This window comes from Sturnira hondurensis, unplaced genomic scaffold, assembly GCF_014824575.4.
Source record: "Sturnira hondurensis isolate 20B ecotype Veracruz unplaced genomic scaffold, ASM1482457v3 Scaffold0000256, whole genome shotgun sequence".
In the NCBI taxonomy this organism is placed as follows: Eukaryota; Metazoa; Chordata; class Mammalia; order Chiroptera; family Phyllostomidae; genus Sturnira; species Sturnira hondurensis.
The window spans coordinates 4,136,763-4,161,939 of NW_028072887.1; the positions used below are offsets into that span (position 1 = coordinate 4,136,763).

At 36.2% G+C, this 25,177-nt stretch overlaps 1 protein-coding gene across 1 annotated transcript in view; it reads left to right on the forward strand.

Moving 5' to 3' along the window:
- Positions 1-25,177, forward strand: part of THSD7B (thrombospondin type 1 domain containing 7B) — a 618,064-nt gene that overhangs the window by 175,621 nt on the left and 417,266 nt on the right. The window contains exons 7-8 of the mRNA XM_037030021.1: positions 15,721-15,912; positions 17,577-17,811. Of these exons, the coding sequence (XP_036885916.1) occupies positions 15,721-15,912; positions 17,577-17,811 (427 nt within the window). The remainder of the gene's footprint in view (positions 1-15,720; positions 15,913-17,576; positions 17,812-25,177) is intronic.

The window sequence follows — 25,177 nt, forward strand, 5'->3', positions numbered from 1 at the left end:
TTTATTTAATTCTTGTTCAAGTACAGGTTTCTGTCTTATATTCCCAGCCCTGCCCACCCCCCGTCCAGTGCTCCCCACCTCCCTCCCATTTCCGCCCCCCACCCTTAGTTATTGTCCATGTGTCCTTTATATTTGTTCATGTGAGAAGGGAGAGAATCATAGGGGAAAAGGGGATGGACTCACATGAACATTTATTGATTGTTTTAAAACTTGAGATTGGCTGAAAAAATGTCAGTTCTAGATTGGATTATTGTAACTAGAAAATCAGTTTGAGGAAGACAGACAGACAAATAGAGATCAGGTTTATTCTCCTTGAGAATTCATATAGTTGCTAGAAGACATTGATAACAGCCTTAAGACAATGATAGTGATGTGTAGTGGATAAAGTAATAATAGCAGACATCTTTCTATTCTTGTGCCTTATCCTATCCAACTTTAATGTAGGTGAAAACATTTTTTATATATGTGCAAATTTTCAGCTAACATCAGCTTGACTTGAATGAGAACTTTAATGTTTATTATTTTACCATAATTTTACCATTATGTTTATTATTTATTACCATTAAACATTAATAATAAACACTACCAATGTTTATTATTTTACCATAATGTTTATTATTTTACCATTATTTTACCATAATAAACAATAATAATGTTTATTATTTTGCTTTTATAATCATTACCTACTTAATATTTATTTGCAAATTTTATTTTTTCATCTGTCTGGTTTTATGAAAGACTGAACTAAAATTTTAAGAGCTGTTTGTTCTTTGGATCTCATTCTGATAAATAATGAAATACTGGCAGCATTAGCTGATGTGTCCTCTGAGGAGTCCTCAATGTTACTGTAGTCCTGTACATGAAATAAGTTTGTGAAACAAATTGGAAGAACAGTATATAATAATTATTTTAGTGTCTTAATTAGTTTGCAGCATTTCAATTAGTAAATAATGTAATATGATTCTCCATGAGTTCAACACTGTAAACCTTCAATATACAATAGTTTTACAGTTTGGTGTTTTATTATACTTACTTAATATGGTACAAAAGTAGTCATCAGACCCTGCCATGTTCTTCAAAATTGAATATGAACAGTTTAATAGCCAGGGCATCAAGTGTGAAAAAAGGCATTGGCAGTGCTTTTTAAAGGAAAACATTATGGTTGTCCTCTGAGAATTACACAATCAGGGATATTGGCTGCTTTAAAATATTCTGCTTTTGTAGAATTCTTCCCCAGAATGAAAAGTTTTGTAAGATTTTGGTGAACTTTACATGTTCTTCACAGATCTGAAATTGTGCCGGGTCTGAAGGGGAGAGCCTGTAATATCATAATTTCTACAGCAGTGGGCATATGATTTTGACAGAAAAGAGTAATATACCAACTCAAAAATGCATGCTTATCTTGACTTCATTGTACTTCATTCAAGTACAATCTTACCAGAGTCCTGAGCTTAAGCATTTGTTGGATTGAAAACAGTTGCCAGTGTCTACAACTTTCAAGATGATACCATCACAATTATATCATAATAACTTATATTAACTATTGTGGTGCAGGCTGCCATCTTAGGACTTTGTATATGCCAAGAGATTATATTTTTCAATAATCTAGCAGAATAGGAGTGCTATGGGAAAGGTACTATTATCATTACAGTCCCCTGTGAAATGGAAGTCATTATGTAGATGCAGACACTGAAGTATTAGTAAATAAGTGACAGATGTAGGATTTGAACACAGGCAGTCTACCTCCACAGTCCATGCCATATTGCCTGTCAGGTAATGTCAGGGTTAGAAACCTGACCTGTTTTCTGATTACTTCCTGACATCTCCATATGTATTCATCATAGGTGTATATCAGTAACAGGGTTGTGGTACATAGTGCAGAAACATAAGAAAGAGTCTACACTTTAAACAGACTAAAGTCTTTCTCTTTATATCTCATTTGTTTTTTCATTCAGAATTTGAAACCTACTATTCACTAGACATTGTGCCAGATGTTTGATGCAGTTTTATAAAGGACAAAGCATCATTTTCAGAGATTATGCATTATACTACTTGGATATTACATAAATGCTATGTTAGCCAGAAGCTAATTTCTACTGCATCACACATATTGTCAATATTTTTTAAAAGATTTTATTTATTTACTTTTAGAGAGTGGGGAAGGGTGAGAAAGAGAGGGAGAGAAACATCAATATGTGGTTGCCTCTTGCACACCCCATACTGGGGGCCTGGCCTGCAACCCAGGCATGTGCCCTGACTGGGGATTGAACTGGGGACCCTTTGGTTCGCAGCCCACACTCAGTCCACTGAGCTACACCAGCCAGTACTTATTATCAGTATTTTATAATGCTTTATTCTCAGTTGATGCATTCATATTTGCCATAGACAAGGCATGTTTTACTTTCATATTTGAAAGATTTGTATTTCTTTTAAACACTAGGATGCACTGGTTGGAGAAGTCACTATACCCAAAATTATAAAATTTTAGATCCTAATATGTAAGTTTCAATTCATTTTTTGTTTGAAGCAGACAATACACAGATATCCATATACAATAACTGAAAGTGTATCTGGATATGACACTGGAGCACAATCTGTAAAGGAAAAGTTGACCAATTAGATTTAAATTAAAATCTTAATTAAAACTGAAAAACTTTTACAAAGGATACATGTAAGAAAATGAAAAGTGAAAGCACAGACTTTGAGTGTATATTTGCATATCACAAGTCTAACAAAGAATTGGTATGCAGAATATATAAAGAAGTCTCCTAACTCAGCAGTATGAAAATAAACAATCTATATAATGAGCAGCTACTCTAAAAATATACCATAGACTGGATGGTTAAACAACAGACATTCATTTCTCACAGTTCTGCTGGACCAAGGCCAAGGTACCTGCCCATTTGTGTCTGCAGAGGGCCTGCTTCATGGTTTGTAGGTAACCACCTTTTCACTTTGTGCTTCCCCTCCTCCCCTAAGCACACCCATCTCATAATGAGGCCCCACCCTCATTACCTGACCTAGCCCTCATCACATGCCACAGACCCCACTGCCAAACACCATCACACTGGACCTCAGGACTGTGATAAATGGATTTTGGAGGGACATAAGCATTCTCTTTGTAACACAAACCAATTAAACAGTAATCCAAAGTTGAAAAGGGTCTTCACCAGTGATGATACAGAGATGACAAATAAGCACATGGAAAGATTTGTTCAGTATCCTCATTGTTTAGAAAAATATGCGTGAAAATTACAATGTAATACCACTGTACCTCTATAACAATCGTAAGAACTATATAAACAGAAAGAAGTGATCATACTAAGTGCAGATAAAGAAGCAGAGCAATGAGAATGCCCATATATTGTCAAAGAGAATAAAAATGATACAATGGCATCTTTGGGAAATAGTTTGGCAGTTTTTAATTTTTTATGATGGGAATTTATTTATTTGAAATATAATTGACATCCAATATAATTTGAGTTTCAAGTGTACAATGTAGTAATTTGACGTTTATATACTGTACAAAGTGATCATTGCAATAAGTCAAGTAATGATGTTTCACTGTAAAAAGTTCTTACAGTATCGTTGACTGCATTTTTTATGCTGTGCATTATATTCCCTTGACTTTTTCCTTTATAACTAGACATTTGTACCTCTTAATTCCCTAATCCAATTTTGCCCCCACCACCACCTTCTTCTCCATTGGCAACCATCATTTCATTCACTGTGTCTGTGAATCTGCCCTGTTTTGCTTTTTTAAGATTTTAAGTGAGTGAAATCATATGGCATTTGCCTTTGATTTATTTCACTTAGCATAATACCTTCTAGGTCCATCCATGTTGTCCCAAACGGCAATATTTCTTTTTTGTAGTCAAGTAGTATTCCATTGTATGTATGTATATCTATCTATATCTATAGATACACTGTATATATATATGCTATTGAAAATAGGGCTGCAGTGAACATAGTTATATATATATATTTTCAAATTTTTTTTTATTTTTTGGATAAATATCCAGAATTAGAATTTTGATTGTATGATAGTTCTATTTTTATTTTCAGAGAGAGAGAAAGAAGGGGTACAGAGAAAGAGAGAGAGATTGATTTGTTATTCCACTTGTTTGTGCATTCATTGGTTGCTTTTTGTATGTTACCTGACCAGGGATCGAACCAGCAACCTTGATGCAGGACAATGCTCTAACCAACTGAGGTACTTCACCAAGGCTTAGTTCTATTTTTAATTTTTTGCACAACCTCCATAGTGACTATGACAATCTACACTACCACCAGTATTGCACAAGGGTTCCTTTTTCTCCATATCCATATCAATACTTGTTATTTGTCATCTTTTTATAATAATCATTTAGATAGGTACAATAGTAGTTTTTTATAAAAACTACACATATATGACCCAGCAATAACCTTCCTAGTTATTTACTCAAAATAAGTAAAAATTTATATTCACCAATAATTTTATTGATAATTATGAAAATGTGGAAACATCTTAATGTTCTTCAGCAGCAGAATGGATAATCAGAATGTGCTACATCCATGTGATGGTATTCTACTCAGCTGCAAAAAAGAATGATTTGTTGATGCATGTACCAACATGGAGGAACCTCAAATACACTTTTCTACAAAGGCTACGTGCTATGTAATTCCATTTTTATGACATCCTGAGGGGTAAAAAAACAAAAACTATAGAGACAAAAAAGAGATCAGGAGTTTCTCTACATTAACATTGAGGGGAAAAGGCCAATTCCAAAGGAGCAGTACAAGGAAATTTTTATGGTGACAGAACTGTTCTGTGCTATGATTGTGGTAGTAGAAACAAGACTTGATGCATTGGCTAAAAACCTTAGGACTTTACAACACAAAGAATGGATTTTATTGTGTGTCCACTGTTGGTGGGATTGCAGACTGGTACAACCATTATGGAAAACAGTATGGAATTTGCTAAGAAAACTAAAATTGGACTTGCCTTTTGACCCAGCAATTCCACTGCTAGGAGTGTATCCTAAGAACCCTAAAACACCAATCCCAAAGAACATATGCACCCCAATGTTCATAGCAGCACAATTTACAATAGCCAAGAGTTGGAAGCAACCTAGGTGCCTGTCATTAAATGAATGGATCAAAAAACTATGGTACATATACACAGTGGAATTCTATGCAGCAGAAAGAAAGAAGGAGCTCCTACCTTTTGCAACAGCATGGATGGAACTGGAAAGCATTATGCTGAGTGAAATAAGCCAGATGTTGAAGGACAAATACCATATGATCTCACCTTTAATAGGAAGCTAAACAGCAAAACAAACAAGCAAGCAAAATATAACCAAAGACACTGAAATAGAGAACAGGGGGACATCAACCAGAGGGGAGAGGAAAGGGAATTTCAGGGGAAATAGGGAAGGGATTTAGAGGAACAAATATAAAGGATACATGGACAACAACTAAGAAGGATGGAAATGGGAGTGAGGGGGGAAACACGGGGGGGGATGGGAGTAATAGAAAACTGTACTTGAAAAATAATTAAATAAATTAAAAAAATTTAAAGTTGGACAATAGTAAAAAATAATAATAAAAACAATTGGCAACATTTTTGTGAAATAACTTTAATGAAGTTCACATCCCTTGAATCCCTTGACTTTGTCTTTCCATTTCAAGAAAGATGATCTTAGGGAAACAATCAACAATATGGTCAAGACTGTTTTTGCACTATTATTTATCACAGATAAATTAAAAACATCTTAATTGCACAATTATAGTAGATAGTTATATAAATTAAGATATATTTCCCAGTTATAGGCATTGCAATGTATTTCTGAAGTTTAATTACAGAAAGAAATGAGCATTCTTTCTGATGTACTATTACTTTTCTCTATTGATTTATCCAATTTAACTTTAAAATATTGATTTCCCAATATTTGAAAAGTTCTAGACAACTTGAAGTACTTTTTATACATGTTGAAGTTGGTTCAAATCCTTTTCTGAATAGTTAACTAGCTAGCTAGATAGATAGATATAGGTAGATAAATAGATAGATGAAATGAGTAATATTATTTCTGCCTTTACAATAATTTCAATTCCTCTTTTATTTTTCAAGCTAAGACAGATGAGATGAGAATGGAACTGGTATTTTTCACACAAAGCATTTTTTTATGTAGAATGTCCTTCACTTCCTTTTTCACCAGTAATAAAAAGCCACATTATATATAGATGGTGCTTTGCCATTTCTGGAGTATTATTTTACATTAGCCTCTTTGACTCATCAGCAGACCCAGTGATGTAATCAGGGGTGAGAGTAGTGGTCCTTTATTCACTTACTCAGACCTCTGAAGCCTTAGGCTTAACAATTTTGCCAGGTCACATTTTAGTAGGTTTTTTTCTTTTCTTTTTTTTTTTAACCTGGGCATGTTTTATTTTGGAACTGTCAGCCAGTTCCAAGCCTTCCCATTATTCCCAGGAAAATGGGTTTCTTTCTGTCTTTTCTGCTTTTTCATGCAACTCCGTGTTATAGAATGAGATTCTTCCTTGGGTTATTCAAACACCATCCATCTATAAGCACCTACTGTAATCAAGGCACTCTCTTGCAGGCCATATAAAGATGTAGAAAATACAGTCCTGCTCTTAAGATTCTCAGAGTGTAGCAGGCAGTTACTTTTGTGAATGGTTATTTTGTCCTGTGGCAAATGGCTTAGTATATCCTATGTCCTTTTCTAGACTGTGGCATCCTCTTCGACATACTTTGTGTCCAGGTCTGTCTTAGTTCCCTGTAAAGCCTTGTCCAGTGTGTACCAATTGATCAGTACAGTAACAGCTCCATGAAGGCTGGAATTGAGTCTCCAGACTTTGGAACTAATGTCAAAACTTGGTGGATAAATGCGCACCACCTGCTCCACATGCTGTCTTTCCCCACACACATTTGCTTCTTTTTCTGGCCATCTTCTGCAAGCTTTTGCAATGAGGGTCAATGAAGTGGGCTCTTGACTTTTGACTCATTCAGTCTTTCTAAGCTCACAACTAAGACCATCACACTAACCCTGAGGCCTGTGCTCTACTGCATAGATACTGGTAAGCACAGTCATGCCATTTTCTACACTCTCTCCCTGTCCTCTGCTGACCCCAAGGACACGCTGATGCTTTTCCTTGAAGTGCATTTTCTTTAAGACAGTTATAGAAATATTTTCTCATCCTAAGTTTTCTGGGTGGGTGAGCATTTTATTTCCCCTCTCTTTATAATATGGTTTTATTACTTTTTTAAAAAAATTATTTCTCTCTTTTTTATTGTTGTTCAAGTACAGCTGTCTCCATTTCCTCCCAACCATCCCCCTCCACCCCAGTCATCCCAACTTCCCACTCTTGATCCTACTCTTTGTCCTTGTGTCCTTTATACATGTAGGAACATGATGACCCTTCCTCCTTTTTTCCCCACTATCCCCTCCACATCCCCCCTGTTTACTGTCAGTTCTTTATTTCAATGTCTCTGGTTCTATTTTGCTTGCTTGTTTGTTTTGTTGATTAGGTTCAACTCATAGGTGAGATCACATGGTATTTGTCTTTCACCGCCTGGTTTATTTCACTTACAAATGCTCTCCAGATCCATCCATGCTGTTGCGATGAGTAGGATCTTCTTTCTTTCTGCTGCATAGAATTCCATTGTGTATATATATGTACCATAGTTTTTTTATCCATTCATTTACTGATGGGCACCTAGGTTGCTTCCAGCTCTTGGCTATAGTAAATTGTGCTGCTATGAACATTGGGTGCATAGGTTCTTTGAATTGATGTTTTGGGATTCTTAGGGTATAATCCCAGCAGTGGAATTGCCAGGTCAAAAGGCAGTTTCAATTTTAGTTTTTTGAGGAAATTCCATAGTGTTTTCCAGAGTAGCTATATCAGTCTGCATTCCCACCAACGGTATACAAGGTTCCCCTTTCTTTACAACCTTGCCAGCACTTGTTGATTTGTTTATGTTGGCCATTCTCACCAGTGTGTGGTATATCATTGAGATTTTAATTTGCATCTCTCTGATGGCTAGCAATGCTAAGTATCCTTCCATATGTCTCTGGGCCCTCTGTATGTCTTTCTTGGAGAAGTGTCTATTCAGGTCCTTTTCCCATTTTTTTTTAAATTGGGTTGTTTGTCTTCTTTGAGTGGAGTTGTGGGAGTTCTTTATGTATTATGTATTTTAGAGATCAAACCCTTGTCTGAGGTATCATTTGCAAATATATTTTCCTATATGGTTGATTCTCTTTTCATTTTTCTGATATTTAGGTGTTAAAGCCAGAACACCTATCCAGATGTTACAATTCTTCACCAAATATTCTGTTCATAATGCACTGTTTATTTCTTCCAGAGTATTCATTCTGAAGAAGTATACCCTGTTACAGAGGTCATCTATTCCATTATTGTCATTCTGGGTTCATATTTTTAAAATTACACTCTCTCTATAAAATTCTCAGGAGAAACACAGTTTCTACACTAATAAAATGTCTTCAGATTGTATTTTGAGATATGTCAGTGTGGTATTTTTTCTTTAGTGGGCACCTGTGCCTTCTTAGACAGGACCCCTGCTCTCTTGTTGATTTCTGACCTATCCACTGTGTCCAAAAGAGTTAGGATTATTCCTTGAATGCAAACAGACAGAGGAAGTCAGTGCTTGAAAATGGATTCTTGAAGCTTAATTAAGAAAATAATTCTAAAAACCAGTCTTAACCACATGCAAGAGGCAGGCATAGGGGATAAAAGCTCTCTTCAGATATCAAGATGGGAGGAAAAGCACTCAGGATGCAGTTTTCACATAATCCAGGATCCTACATTGGCCAGTTTCCTGGGTCAGAAAGGCAGTGCCTAGTGAGGATATGGAAAAGACATGCATGGATTAGGGTCCCTGCCTCTGTCTCATTCTGCAGATGAAATGCTGGGCTGAAGAACTGAAAACTATGGACATTTAGAGAGGTTAAAAAGAAAGCAAAGCAGAGAGGCCAGTGCCTCATTCCCCTGTTTGGGACTTCAGGAAGAGTTGTACAGGGTAGTGCCCCAACATAAAGGGACAGGCATCAGTAGTGAGACAGTGACGTGCTGTGTTTCGTCATAGAGTGCACCTGAGCTCGCAGGTACCCACCCTCCCAACCTGCTCTCCTCAGGCCTACTTACGACATGGTGGTGATCCTGAAATCCCTGTGTGTCCTGAGATGTGGAAGTATAGGCTGCCCCAGGAAATGGGAACTAGTTTGGAGTCAGGTCTAGATATTATAATGGTGTGCTGGGTAGATTCTGTGTGACCAAGTGTCAGCTGCTGTTAGTATGGCACTGTGTGCTGAGGGCCTCGATACAGCTACTCAATTATACAGGCTTTTGAAACAATAGCTCACAAGCTATGTAGATGAAATTTCAGCTAATGGCTGGCTTCTGTAAACATGTTTAATTTGGAAAGATTGTTTTCCCATTTTAGCTGTTATTATTTGCTATCTACTATTGTCTTTTTAACATTTGTTTTGAATTTTCCTTCATGTTCATTTTAGTATTTGCATTACATTTTCTCCATTTTTAGTCAGCGGTTAAAGTTTTATTGCATTTCCTTTTGTGAGCATCTTTGCCTGATTATTACGTTATTTCATTATATATTGTACTATTGCTGCTGAATGTCCCTATGTTCCTCTATTTGTTCTTGCATCCTGCTTTATTCTTCCATATCTCTATTCTGAGCTCTGTTTCGTCTGCATATTTATTCTATTTTTGAAAGGTATTGTCCTTTCTGCCCCATTCCCTGATGCATTTCCCAAATAATCAAGGCGCCCACTCCATTTCACTTACCTTTTCAATACTAAATTTCCTGAGAAACTGACAGTTGTAAAATATCCCTTCTTTATGGTTTGGCATCAGCTAAGAGTAATGTAATGGGAATGATACATGTGAGAATTGAACCAGGAAGCAATACAGCATAATGGAGAGAATATAGCTTTGATGTCTAACAGATAGCTTTTCCAGTTCCAGCTCAGACTCTCACTAGTTACATGACTTTGAGCAAGGCTTTTTTAAACTGTCCATAATAGTATCATAGATATTCATTAAATCACTACATGTACTGTAATATAGCCCAGTCTTACCCAAATACAAGGTATTGGTGTTATTTTAGGGCAGTTGGGTTTTTTGTTACTATGAATGTGATTACTTAACATCAGGTTTCTTTATATGTCTTCTTATATGTGTAAACTACATAACCAGATAAGCATCATATATATAGTGAAATTAGCAAGCAGAAATGTTCATTGCAATGGTGGCATTGCATTGTTGCACACAGATAGCCTCCGTCTAGCCCTTAGCTTTGCTTCATATTATATTGGTATGCAGTGTAAACATTTTCTTAGATGATTAGAGTGTCAATCCAGAAGGGGCTACAAGCTACTTCCCTGTAAGGAGATAACATTTACATTTTAAAAGTGGAATTAAGTACATATGAATTCTAGGAAATTTGCTACGTATTGTCTGTTGAAGTCTTACTCAGCTGTCAATAAGCATTTGATCAATGTTTATTGGCATTCTTTTCCAAGATTTAAATAGAACATAAAAGCTTATGACAGGTAGAGTATTTTCAATAACCTTCATTTTTCTCATAGGTGGTGTAATAGTATACAAAGGGAAACATTCACAAAATACCGAGAGTGAATTATTTTTGGAAGAGTATGGTAATTTGAAATTTGTACAATGACAAAATGTTGGTATATTATTCAAATCATACTGTAGATTTGTGGCTCTCTGGGTTTCTCTTTCTTTTTTGTCTGCATCTTTTTTTTTTTTTTGGACACCTATAGTCTAGGTGGGACAAGTAAGAATTATGGTTGTTTGTTCTATTGTTATAAAAGATAGATAGTAGTTCACAAAATTAAATTTTATTTCTTTAGAAGTCACAAAACAACAAATATCACAGACTATAGTATATAGCATTTGTATGATTTAAACATTAGCTTGATGTAGAAAGCCCAAACTATGAGAGCTGTATTCATGTTAAATTTACACAATTGCTTGACTACTAGCTGTAGAATGTCAGTAGGCATTTAAACTTAATGTAGCATATGCATTTGAACTGGAAAAAATGTTAGGGAGTCTTAAGTATGTTGATATGCTCAAGAATCTTTCTCTCATCTAAGTACTTTTGCTTTTTTTCAGGAATGGTCAAGCATAAGAATAGGAGTGTAAACTATAGCACATAGCTGGTCATCTGGCCACTGTCCCACAGTTTCCAGAATCACAAACAAACAAAAATTAGCAATGGATATGATCATAAAATTTCACTCCTAGATACATACCAGAAAAAATGAAAATAGGTACTCAAACATGTACCTGTATAAATGTGCTCATAGCAGCATAATTCATAACAGCTAAAAGATTTCCATCAACAGATGAATGGATAAGAAATTGTGGTATGCACCTATAATGGAATATTATTTTATCATAAAATGTAATAAGTAGTGATATATGCTATAACATAGATGAATCTCTAAAATATTATGCTTAGCAAAAGAAGTCATCACAAAACATCACAATTTATATGATTCCATTGACATGAAATATTCATAATAATTTATTCCATAAACAGAGAACACAACTTGACTGCTAAGGAGTGAGGAGAGTGGGTAGTGGGGAGAAAGTGTGTTGTAGGTAAAGGATTTTGCTCTAGAAAATGAAAATGTTTTGAAGCTACGTAGAGGCAGTAGTTGCACAACACTGTGATTTACTTAATGCCATTAGTATTTACTCTCAAATGGTTCATGTTGTGTAGTGTGGATTCAGCATATTCAATTATTTTAAAAAATTACTGAATGACAGGGTTGAAGCAGCACCATATCCCATATTCTCAGAATCACAACTGGTTTAAAGAAGTCTCCTCCATGAGGAGAGAATGTAGATTTTGTCTATATTGATCCTGAGAAGCTCGTGAGGGCTGGGAGTAATTTTATAGTTTTATTTTAAGATGAATTCAATTTTCTTCTTAAATATATTCTATTTTATTATGATATTAGGTGATCACTGCTAGTGAAAATTACTGTTAACGGCTGTATTTCTGTGCTATGTTCTACTTTATTTTCCATGTTTGCTTGAGATTTCCATTGGTCTCATTGATCCACCTAAGAAAATGAAAACAGGAGAATGAATGCTCCTTTTCTGAGGTGGGTTCTCTCTGTGCAATGGGAAAATAATTATACCATGGCAGATGGGCAGGTGAGGTTATTCAGACACAAGTGCTTTATTTCTGGCTCATAAATCATTTAGATTAGCTGACCATGTAAATAAAATAATATGAAAATTATAAATAGTTTTTATATTTTGTGTGAAGCAGCCTGCGAAGTTGTTGGTAGTTATTTGTACATATGTATGAATGGTGCTTTCCAAAGCTATGGCATAAATATCTAGATTTTTCAGATGAATAAGGCCATTGAGTTTTTGTGGTATACATCTTTGCAAAGGACATTTTTAAAGTTCCTGTATATTGAGAGTCCTCTTTGTGTGGGACATCTTGCTAAGTATATTGCATAAATGGTTTATAATCCTTATTGTATCCTTGAAAGGTAAACATCATTTCATTATCAGATGAAATACCTAAGGTCCAAAGATGTTAAGTGATATACTCAGGGGAAGATGCTGCTAAGATTCCTCTTGGGAAACCTAAGTGTGTCAGATGAGGGCACCCAGTGACGAGGTCTCATTGTGCAGCTTTCTTTTCCAAATAAAATTTTGTATAAAATAACTCAAACACATATTTCGGAGGATGCTTGTGACTATTAGTATGGCTCCCTCAAGGAGAAGCTCTTCTCTTTGCTCTAATTTCTAAATTAGTCTGCATAAACAAGGTATCAAAATGTTGGTGGAGGTTTGACATTAGGTTCACTAAAAATGTGCTTATCAGTTTATATGAAAGCTTAGGCTTAAAAAGCATTGGGGAACCCGAAGTGAATACTAAGGGTGTTGAATGATGACTAGGGAGGATGTTAAATTTGGGTCATGGGATACCCCAGCAGCTGAGTTTAAAGAAGGAAGAAATATAAAAAGAATTCGTGTCAGTCTAAATCATTCAAAATTGGATATGCAGTAAATCTTCCAACATGGACATTCTTTTCCTTATGCAGCTTCAGCATTAACTGTCTTCCAAATACCTTGCATTTTTCTCCCATTACACCTTTGTTGACACTTTGATTCCTGAAATACCCACTGTGATTGCCACCAACCCTCAACCTTTCTCTTTCTCCATGTTGAAAGCCTTCTGCTGTCATGCTAAACCCCCAGAGGCCCACCTCTTTCTTCCCTGAATTGCTGTAGTGTTTCCTGTTTGAAACACACACTTGTAGCTCGGCATTTACTTCTGGAGATGGTTCTAGTCTCATGTGTTTATAGCTCATTTCTGTTACTAGCTATGAGTTTTAATGGGATAAATAACAGTTACTTTCACTTATACACCATCATATGCCATAGATGTGCAATGTGCTCCTTAAATAGTTGATAATTATGTAACTCTTGAAAGCAGAGTTTTCTCAAAACATAGTAATAAAAATATTGTTTTGGAGATGGATGTTCCTCAAAAAAGGATGGCGTTGGTCAAATAAGGTTGACAAACCTGCATACCATTTTCACCCTAGGAAATTTACACTGTACATTGGCATTTTCAAAACTCAGAAAAGTTCTTTTGTAATTAGACCATTTTAATAATTTAACCCAGTACCTTAGCCCTTCTCATTTTTATCTTTTGTTCCTCAAAGTGTTCTTTGCAAGACAGTGTCTTAAAGTGTTTTGTATACAAATGTTGCTAATAATAATCACAAACACAGTAATTAAATTTTTATTAGATGTAATTTGGGTGTTTTATTTGGCCTGCCTCCCCCTGTACTTGGAAAAGCACTACCCATTAGCTGTGTGTGTGTGTGTGTGTGTGTGTCTGTGTAGAGAACATGCAATGTAGAGTCAATCTGAAAATAAATTGAGGCTAAAAAGAGAATGATTGGAACTGGTCTTTCAGCTTGATTATCCACTAGAATATCTATTACTTCTCATCATATGCTTGAAAAATTGTATTTGCACTTCAAGGGCAGTGAGTCTGGCCTCATTTACAAATATGAATGTAGATACCAGCAGTGCACTCTTCTCCAGGCAGAGCCTCGCCTACAGTCACGTTGTTGTGTTCCCTTCCTCGGAAAGGGAATATCCATCTCCCCGAAATTAGATGCAGCACGGTCAAAGGGCAGAGCAGAAGTTTTGGAGTGAGAAAGCTTTAAACGGATTCCCAGCTCAGGCCTGCGTGGCCCTGACCACGTTTTCTTTCCAGAGCCACTGACGCCTTGTCTGTGAAAGGGGATGGCTCGCTCACACTGCTCGGGAGTTTCCTGCAGTGACAGTGCCTGGCACAAGGGAGACACCGTATGAATATTAATCCTCTCTGCAGTTCTTTTTATGTCAGATTATGACACGAACATTCCACAGGCATGAAGTCGCACAAACAGCCTCCTCCTAGAGCTGCCGTTCCATACTTTATGTTGTACCTTCAAACTGCAAACGCTATGACTATTGTTTGTGTCTTCTGTTTTTACGGCATGATCGTGAAGGGGGATGGGGGTAGAGGAAAAGTTGAATTATTACCTATAAAGAAGAATATTAACTCTAAACTAGGGAGGAAATAACCTAAAAGAGGGTTTTTTTAAAAAAACATGGTCATCATTCGGGATATGGATTAGTAACTTAGATATGAACTCCTTAGTCCTAACACCTGTTAATTGTGTTAGGCCTCACACAGGCCTGAGCTGGGAATCCATTTAAAACTTTCTCACTCCAAAACTATATATTTATATTATAAGTGTATAGATATAAACTTATATCTATAAGTTTATAGATATAAACTTATATCTATAAGTTTAGATATAAGCTAAACTTATATCTAAACTTATATCACTTATCTTATTATAAGTGATATATATACACTTATAATATAAATGTTGTAAATATATAAATGTATATGTGTTAACTATATTTATATATATATAAAGTAACTCATTAGCTCATTTAAATGGGCAATAGTAAATGCATTAGGAAGAATTTTGGACTGATTTTCAACTTTTGTTTGAACACATTATATTATTTGGCCACAGAACCATTTTTACTATGCTTTTGGATTATCTTATACTATGAACAAATAGAATAAAAAAATAATGGTGTAATAATTTTGCTTAAGTTACATATTTGGAGGCAAAAGCACATATCAGAAAATTAGATTTATGAAATTATTTTTTATAAGGTAGAATAGAATGCCAGCATAATATGCTTATGCTTTTTTTAGGCCAACTGACTCTTCTGACCCCCATTTTATAGAAAAACATATACTTGTTACATGTGGTTGTCAGTAATGTCTCTGTCATGTCTGTCTCCAGACATCTATGGCTACATTGTTGCTGGAAGAAGCCCATTCTGTGCCCGTGAAGGATGACAAGTGTCAGTTTTCCTGTGATATCTACCTTTCTAAATGCCCAGTGATCTCCTGGCAGTTTTTCATGACATAACTCTTATGAATGGCCAAAGAAACCATCATATTTTGATCTTTATTGGTTTAGGCACCAGGTGAAGTCTTCTAAGCTAAACTGAAGTAGTAAAGGAAGCAATGGACCTAAATGTTCCCCAGACTGGCCTCACTTGTGTGTTAACCCACTTCTGTCTTGATCTGGTTGATTACAGGAGAAGATGTATCAGGGAATCTCTGCCCAGCATCTTCTCCTCCGGAATGGATAGCTTGTGAAATTCCCTGCAGGATGGATTGTGTGATAAGTGAGTGGACAGAGTGGTCATCCTGCTCCCAGTCTTGTTCAAATAAAAACTCAGATGGGAAACAGACCAGGTTAAGGACTATCCTGGCATTGGCTGGAGAAGGTAAGCAGGAGTAAAATTTTTACTGAAATCGGTTGCCCAATTATTGTTTTCCAACAGGCAATTGTGAAGGTAATGTGGTGGAAGAGGCCTCATAAAAGTGATATCTACATTCCATGAATCCAAATGAAAACTTGCCTTTCCTTGCAATGAGTCTTTTTAATCTTCAAGTTTATCTCTGATGGGTTCTGGTCTTTACAAGAATTGTTTTAGTCTATTCTGTATTATTTTTTCATTATACTTGTTTAGAGAAGAAAACAAAGTTTGATTGGTTCACATCCAGTTTCAGATAGCTCATGAAGTTGGGAACGTAACTGGTAAATATCTGGTAAGAAGAGTTCCAAATTAGGACTTAAGAGTCATGGCTTCTTACCTGGGAACTGCTGGTGATATCAGCAAGCTGCCTGATCCCTGTGCCCTGATTTTCTGATATGTCACACTGCCATGTAGTGAGAGGGAAAAGAATGACGCCTGCAAAAATGGCTTTCAAAAGCTAAAATGTGCAATGAGAATGTAAATGATGACATCAGAAAAAAATGATGTAACAGCTGTTCCTATCATTTCTACAATGGGCTCTGTCTCCAGACAACATGCAGTGTTTCTCTCAGGCACTCCTTTGGCTTTGTCTGCCTACAGCTCAGTTGGAACAGCAAGGCAGTAAGGCCACAGACTGCAAGGAGCTCCCTTTTAAATAAGATTCTGTTTTGTGATGCCAAGAAAAGGGGCCAGGGTCAAGATAAATGAAGATTTTTATATTCTTAAAATGTAGTTGCCTCTCCTTGTTGTCTTTTATATTTTTGGAAGGAGGAAAAAAGTCTGTAGAATTTAATAGGGAAAAATAACAAGAATAACAAAACCAAAGTCACAAATCTTCTTGAGCATTTGGCCCACTGAATAAAACATTATAGTGTGGAAGAACAGGAAAAAATCAATACTTAGACAAATACCAGTTCTTACATGGGTATAAAAATATGAAAGAAAAGACAGTAATGAAATTTGATTGTCTGACTCACCCAAGAATGTGAGGATCCACATCTGTCTGGTCTCCCAGCCAGGGAATAACATGTAGTCAGACATCATTTTAGAGTTTAAGGGTGGGCTTTCTTTTGCCAAACTTCATCAGAGACTTTTGGTTTCTCAAATTGCAGTAAAATGCACTGCTTGTTGGAGGGTGGGTGTTTTAAAATCTTACTCTAATAAAAAATAACACTCTCTTTGGAAAGAGAGACCGTATAGAAGCAATGTGTGTGTGTTTGCTCTAATAGCCACTTGACTTTGTGGGCTATTTTATCTAACTGCTAATTTATGTAGGCCTAGTAATATTAAATTAAAAATGTTGGGAGTTCCTTTCAGAGATACATGACTCAGAGGTGGACAGTCGAATCACTCATTTTTTAAAAATATGATTGACATGTGCTATTCCCTGTTATGTAGAGAATGGCACGATATATTGTTCTTAGATTGTTATTCAAGGTGAAAGACCCATGGCCTTAAAGTGGGAGAAAGAGTGCAGTGGCCCAGGCCTTTGGGCAGCTGTGCCAAAAAAGGCTGTTTTTCTAGACCACAAAAACAGCCAAAACAACAAACATAAGAACAGTAATAACAACAGCAACACGTTAATAAAAGTAACAACATTTATGTATTCTTTTTTATTTTGATTTTTGCAGGTGGAAAACCATGCCCCCCCAGTCAGGCCCTCCAAGAATACCGCACATGCAATGACCATTCCTGTATGCAACTCTACTGGGAGACATCACCTTGGGGCCCCTGTTCAGAAGACACGTCGGTTACTGCCCTCAATGCAACAGTTGGATGGAATGGAGAAGCTACGTGTGGTGTAGGCATTCAGACACGGAAAGTCTTTTGTGTCAAGAGTCATGTGGGACAAGTGATGACCAAAAGGTATTGTCAAAATTTAGCAAAAGTGAATAGGATTTTTGCATAGTGAAATAATTTTAGTCAAAAGCATTTTAAAATTTGATTTATTTTTGTTTCTTTTTATTTTATTTTAATTGTTGTTCAAGTACAGTTTTCTGTCTTTTACTCCCATCCAAGCCCACCCTCCCAGCCCTCCCCACTCCCTCTCATTTCCATCCCCTTTAGTTTTTGTCCATGTGTCTTTTATACTTGTTCCTGTAAACCCTTCCCCTTTTCCCCTGAAATTCCCTCCCCTCTACCCTCTGGACATTGTCAGCCTCTTCTCTATTTCAGTGTCTTTGGTTGTATTTTGCTTGCTTGTTTTTTTTTGTTGTTGTTGTTGTTTAGGTTCCTGTTAAAGGTGAGATCATATTGTATTTGTCTTTCACTGCCTGGCTTATTTCACTCAGCATAATGCTTTCCAGTTCCATCCATGCTGTTGCAAAGGGTAGGAGCTCTTTCTTTCTTTCTGCTGCATGGAATTCCACTGTGTAAATGTACCATAGTTTTTTGATCCATTCATTTACTAATGGGCACATAGGTTGCTTCCAGCACTTGGCTATTGTAAATTGTGCTGCTATGAACATCGGGGTGCATAGATTCTTTTGGACTGGTGTTTCAGGGTTCTCAGCAGTATAATCCCAGCAGTGGAATTGCCCAGTCAAAAGCTGAATATATTTTTAGTTTTCGTAGAAAATTCCATACTGTTTTCCATAGTGGTTGTACCAGTCTGCAATCCCACCAACAGTGCCCTAGGGTTCCCTTTTCTCTACAACCTCTCCAACACTTGTTGTTTGTTGCTTTGTTTATGATGGCCATTCTGACTGGTGTGAAGTAGTATCTCATTGTAGTTTTAATTTGCATCTCTCTGATAGCTAGCAATACTGAGCATCTTTTCATGTGTCTCTGAATCCTCCATATGTCCTCCTCACACTGTCCATTCAAGTTCTTTGCCCATTTTTTAAATTAGGTTGCTTGTCTTCATAGGGTGGAGTCATGTAAGTTCTTTTATATATCTTGGAGACTAAAGCTTTGTCTGAGGTATCATTGTCAAATACGTTTTCCCATACAGTTGATTCTCTTTTTATTTTAATACTGTTTTCTTTAGCTATGCAGAAGCTTTTAATTTTGATGAAATCCCATTTGTTTATTCTTTCCTTTATGTCCCTTCCTCTAGGGGACATATCAGTAAAAATGTTGCTGTGTGAAATATCTAAGATTTTCCTCTAGGTTCTCCTCTAGGACGTTCATGGTGTTATGGCTTATATTTAAGTCTTTTATGTGCCTTGAATTGATTTTGTTGTATGGTGTAAGTTGGTGCTCGAGTTTCATTTTTTTTGCATATAGCTGTCCAGTTCTCCCAACACCATTTCTTGAAGAGGCTATCTTTACTCCATTTTATGTTGCTGCCCACTTCGTTGAATATTAATTGACTACAGAGATTTGGGTTTATTTCTGGGCTCTCTGTTCTGTTCCACTGGTCCATGTGCCTGTTTCTATGCCAGTACCAGGCTGTTTTGATTACAGTGGCCTTGTAATACAGTTTGGTATGAGGTATTGTGATCCTTCCTATTATGCTTTTCTTCCTCAAGATTGCAGCAGCTATTCAGGGTCATTTATGGTTCCATATAAATTTTTGAAGCATTTGTTCTATGTCTGTGAAACATGCCGTTGGTTCTTTAATAGGTATTGCATTGAATCTGTAAATTGCTTTGGGTAGTATGGACATTTTGATTATGTTAATTCTTCTGGTCCATGAAACGGTATACTTTTCTAGTTGTTTGTGTCTTTCTTGATTTATTTCTTCAGTGTTGTGTAGTTTTCTGCATACAGGTCTTTTACCTTTTTAGTTAGTTTTATTCCTAGGTATTTTATTTTTCTTCTTACTATATCGAATGGGATTTTTTTCTTAATTTATGCTTCTGCTGTTTCATTGTTGGTATACAAAATGCCTTTGATTTCTGGATATTGACTTTGTATCCCATTGTTTTGCCAAATTTGTTTATTAGGTCGAGTAATTTTGGGGTGGAGTCTATAGGATTTTCTAGATACACTATCATGTCATCTGTAAATAGTAAGTTTTGTTTCCTTCTTTCCAATTTGGATGCCTTTTATCTCCTTTTCTTGTCTGATTGCTGTGGCTAGGACTTCCCATACTATATTGAATAGAAGGGGTGAAAGTGGACAACCTTGTCTTGTTCCTGATCTTAGTGGAAAAGCTTTTAGTTTTTGCCCATTTAGTATGATGTTGGCCGTAGGTCTCTCATATATGGCCTTTGCTATGTTGAGGAATTCTCCTTCTATTTCCACTTTGCTGAGTGTTTTTTATTATAAATGGGTGCTGTACATTATCAAATGCTTTTTCTGCATGTATTGATATGATCACATGTTTTTTGTCTTTGCTTTTGTTTATATGATGTATTACATTTACTGATTTGTGAATGTTGAACCATCCTTGCATCTCTGAGATGAATCCCTCTTGGTCAAGGTGTATGATATTTTTAATGTATTGTTGGATGCAGTTTGCCAATATTTTTTTGAGGATTTCAGCATCTATGTTCAGCAGCGATATTGGCCTGAAGCTTTCTTTCTTTATTGTGTCTTTATCTGGTTTTTGAGATTAGAATGATGTTGGCTTCATAAAAAGAGTTTGGGAGTCTTCCATTCAAAAATTCATTTTGAATTTTTTGGAATAGTCTGTGAAGAAAAGGGGTTAGCTCCTCCTTAAATGTTTTGTAGAATTCTCCTGTGAAACCATCTGGTCCAGGGCTTTTGTGTGTTCAAAGTTTTTTGATTACTGCTTCAATTTCTTTTGTTATTGGTCTGTTCAGGCTTTCTGCTTCTTCCTCATTCAGTTTTGGAAGATTCTATTTTTCTAGAAATTTGTCCATTTCACCTAGGTTTTCAAATTTCTTGACATACAGTTCTTCGTAGTAGTTTCTTACAATTCTTTGTATTTCTGTGGTATCAGTTGTAATCTCTCCTCTTTTATTTCAGATTGTATTTATTTGGTCCCTTTCTCTTTTTATCTTGATGAGCCTGCTTAAAGGCCTGTCGATTTTGTTTATCTTTTAAAAAAACAAGCTCCTGGAATCATTGATCCTTAGAATTGTATTTTTTGTCTCTATGTCATTTAATTCTGCTCTGATCTTGGTTATTTCCTTCCTTCTACTTGCTCTGGGCTGTCTTTGTTGTTGTTCCTCGAGTGCTTGCAGGCATAGGGTTAGGTTGTTTGTTTGAAATGTTTCTATCTTTTTTAGGTTGGCCTGTATTACTACCAACTTCCCTCTCAGGACTACCTTTGCTGTGTCCCATAAATTTCGAGTTGTTGTGAGTTCATTTTCATTTTTTTCCAGAAACTTTTTGATTTCTTCCCTAATTTTATTCTCCACCCATTCATTATTTAATAGTATGGTATTCAATCTCCATGATTTTGAGTGTTTGGAGTTTTTTTCTCTTGGGGCTGGTTTCTGGTTTCAGTTCCTGGTGGTCAGAGAAAATGCTTTGGGAGGATTTCAATTTCTTGAATTTGTTGAGGCTTGTTTTGTGTCCTATCATGTGGTTTATCTTTGAAAATGTTCCATGTGCATTTGAAAAGAATGTGTATTTAGCTTCTTTGAGATGAAGGGCTCAATATATATCAGTTAAGTCCATTTCATCTGGGGCATTGTTCAATGCCACAATATCTTTGCTGATATTTTGTTTGAAAGATCTATTTTTGACAGCGGGGTGTTTAAGTCCCCTAGTATAATTGTGTTACTGTCAGTATCTTTCTTGAAGTCCTCTAAGATTTACTTTATGTATTTGGGTGCTCCTATATTGGTGCATATATATTTACGATGTTAATATTTTCTTGCTTGAAATGTTTTTCCCTTGAGTATTATGAAGTGACCTTCTGGGTCTCTATTTATGGCCCTTTTTTGAAGTCTATTTTGTCTGATATGAGTATTGCTACCCTGTTTATATTTTTCTATCTGTTTGCTTGAAAAATTTGTTTCCAGCCCTTCACTTTCAATCTGCGTAGGTCTTTTGTCCTGAGGTGGGTCTCTTGTAGGCAGCATATGTGTGGGTCATGCTTTCTTATTCATTCAGCTATTCTGTCTTTTGATTGGAGCATTTAATCCATTTATATTTAAGGTTATTATTCATAGGTACTTATTCATTGCCATTTTTGTACCTGAGTTCATGTGTCTCTCTCTCTCTTTCCCTTTCTTTTTTTAAAGCAGTTTCTTTAACATCTCTTGCAGTGCTGGTTTGTTGGAGGTGTATTCTTTTAGACTTCTTTTGTCTGGGAAACTCCTTATTTGGTCTTCTATCTTGAATGAGAGCCTTGCTGGGTAAAGTAGCCTTGGTTGCAGGCCTATGGTTCTCATTACTTAGAATATTTCTTGCCATTCTCTTCTTGCTTGGAGCATTTCCATTGAGAAGTCAGCTGCTAACCTTACTGGGGCTCCCTTGTGTGTTATTTCCTTGCTGCCTTGAAGATTCTCTCTTTGTCTTGGAATTTTGCCATTTTAACGATGATGTGTCTTGAAGTGGGCCTCTTTGTATTCCTCTTAATTGGGAGTCTCTGTGATTCCTGGAGTTGTGTGACTTTTTCTCTCATCACATTAGGGAAATTTTTCATCATTACTTTTTCAAATAGATTTTCTATCCCTTTCTCTTCTTCTTCTCCTTTTGGTATCCCCATTATTCGGATATTGTTATGTTTCATATTGTTTTGTATTTCTCTTAATTCCTCTTCATTCTTTCTGACCATCTTTTCCTTTTCTTGCTCTTTCTGGGTGATTTTTTTCTACTTTGTACTCAAGCTTCCTGATCCAGTCTTCTGCTTCATCTATGCTGCTGTTGATTTCTTCTACAGTGTTCTCCAATTCAGACATTGTATTCTTCATTTCCTCTTGGCCCTTTTAGGTAGTTTCTATTTCCTTTTTCATGTTGATATAGTTTGCAGTGAGTTTATTTTAGTTTCCCTGTAGTTTCTGGTAATTCACTCTGAGCTCATAGAGCTTCCCGATAACCATTGCTTTGAACTCAATATCCGATTGGTGAATTGCCTCTATTTCATTTAGCATTCTTTCTGAGGTTTCCTCCTTTCTTTTTATTTTGGGATTGTTTCTTTGTCCTCCCATTGTTTGTGAGATTCTTCTTGCCAGCCTCAGCTTCTTAAATTGGTCTGTTCTGACTCCCTGGGTTTATGGTGTGAACTTCTATGGTAGAATACCTGTGAGATACAGTGGTGCAGTCTCCTTCAGGTATCCTGGTGTTCACCACTTCTATCTACTCTTTTTTGTGATCAGTGGGAGGGGGGAGGCAAAATGTTTTAAGACAGCAAGAGAGTTTCTATGCTATTTACGGTAGTAGCCAGTAAAGAAGAGATAGGAGATCCTTTGGCTATGTATAGCATTAACCGTGATCTTCCACCCAACTAACCACTTTTTAGAAAGGACGAAAAGAAGAAAAGACTCTTGTTGGTGAGGGAAGGATTTTGAGTTGGTTCTAGAAAGCAAGTGTGGTTGTGGGAGGTCAGATTCTGAGGTAAGGTGAGAATAAAGGGTAGAAAATATGTATAGTGTGTGAGAGAATAGAGTTAACCACTATAGTAATGGAGTTCAGGAAACTGTGAAGTGGGCTAAGATCTGGAAGGAGTGTTGTGTAGTATTTACAATAATGTGGAACAGCTATTGTAAATACTATTCTATATGACAGACTCTATGAGATCAGGATACCGGGAATCAGACCTTCAGTAGTGTGCTAATGGAACACAGGTGAAGTGAAGGACAGTAAATTAGCAATACACTGTGAAAGAGAGAATGGGGAAACCTGTCAAACAATGCAATATAATCATCCAAGCAAAGAAGACTAAACAGAAAGGAGTACAAAAATATTCTTCAAATAAAAGATATAAGAATAATGAAAAAATAATAATACAAATATGCAATATCTTGCAGGTTCTCTGTAATAGCAAAGTGAAATTTATCTCTCTGTCTCAGTTGTTGGGATACCCCCACTTTGGGTCCAACTCTAGTCTTTTCACAGTTCCAAGTGTTTTTGTCTCATTGGTGGGAATTTCAAAAAAAAAAGCAAACTAAGGAAGGTAGAAGAGATGAAATTGGAAAGAAAGGAAGAAGAAATAAAACAAGAAAGAAGAAAAGAGAAGCAAAAGGAATTGAGAGATAAAAATAATAAAAATAAAAAAAATAAAAAATTACTTAAAAAAATCAATCAAATAAACAAACAAAAACCAAAAACACAAGCAACCCCCAAAAAACCTCTTGCTGGTTTCAAACTGGCCAAACCGGTTTTTCTGTTCTTGCTGTCTGCAGCAGGCTGAGGGGCGGGTTTACAGATCTGGGTTCCCTCACTCTGGGTCCATGGGTTATCAAAAGCATTTTTCAAGCACTGAATATGTCTCAGTCTGTGCTAGAGTAATATATTTTTGTTTGTTTGACTCTTAAAATTAAAAAATATATATCCTAACAGAAGTAAACACTTTACTAAGTTATAATATGTACTTTAGTTAATGTATAAACAGTAAATAAGACCTACAGATATGGAATCTATTTAGAAAATCAAATTTTTAGAGTTGATCTCAGTATTTTTCACTCTTTCTTAGTTATGTAAAGACTAGGTCAAAATGAAGGTAGTTTATGAACTTCAAAAATATAGAGGTGTGCCCCGGCCAGTGTGGCTCACTTGGCTGGTGTCACACAAACCCAAAGACTGAGGGTTCAATTCCTGGTCAGGGCACATGACTAGGTTGCGAATGTGGTCCCTGATCAGGATACATACAAAAGGCGCCATTCGATGTTTATCTCCTTCTCTTTTTTCCTCCCTTCCCCTCTCTTTAAAATCAATAAAAATGTCCTTGAGTGAGGATTAAAAAAAAGAAAATATAGGGGTGTGTTGTATTCTTTTTTAAGTCCCACTATCTTTTCTGCAGTGAGCAATAATTCCATACAGCCATTTCAAATAGACAAATCCATGCTCTTGGCCAGATTTATAGTCTCATGCATACTATGTACATGAAGACATAATTTAAACAAAAAGAAAGGAATAGGATATTTTTGACATGGAGACTCAGATATAGATATCAAAAAGGATTAGAAATAATTGCAAGTGATGGAGGAAAAGCAATAATTGATGGGAGAGCTCAGCTGTGGGGGTGTCATCTCTACACCAAATGAGGAGGCATAACTCAATTCCTCAAGTCCATGTGGGAAAGCTTGTGGAGAAAAAAATGTAAGGGGCCTATGCAGTATACAGAGACTGGGAAACTTTTCCATCCATAGAGATTTTTATGTGGCCACTTTTGAACTAGTCCCTTCAGCCACAGGAGCGGTGGGTGACC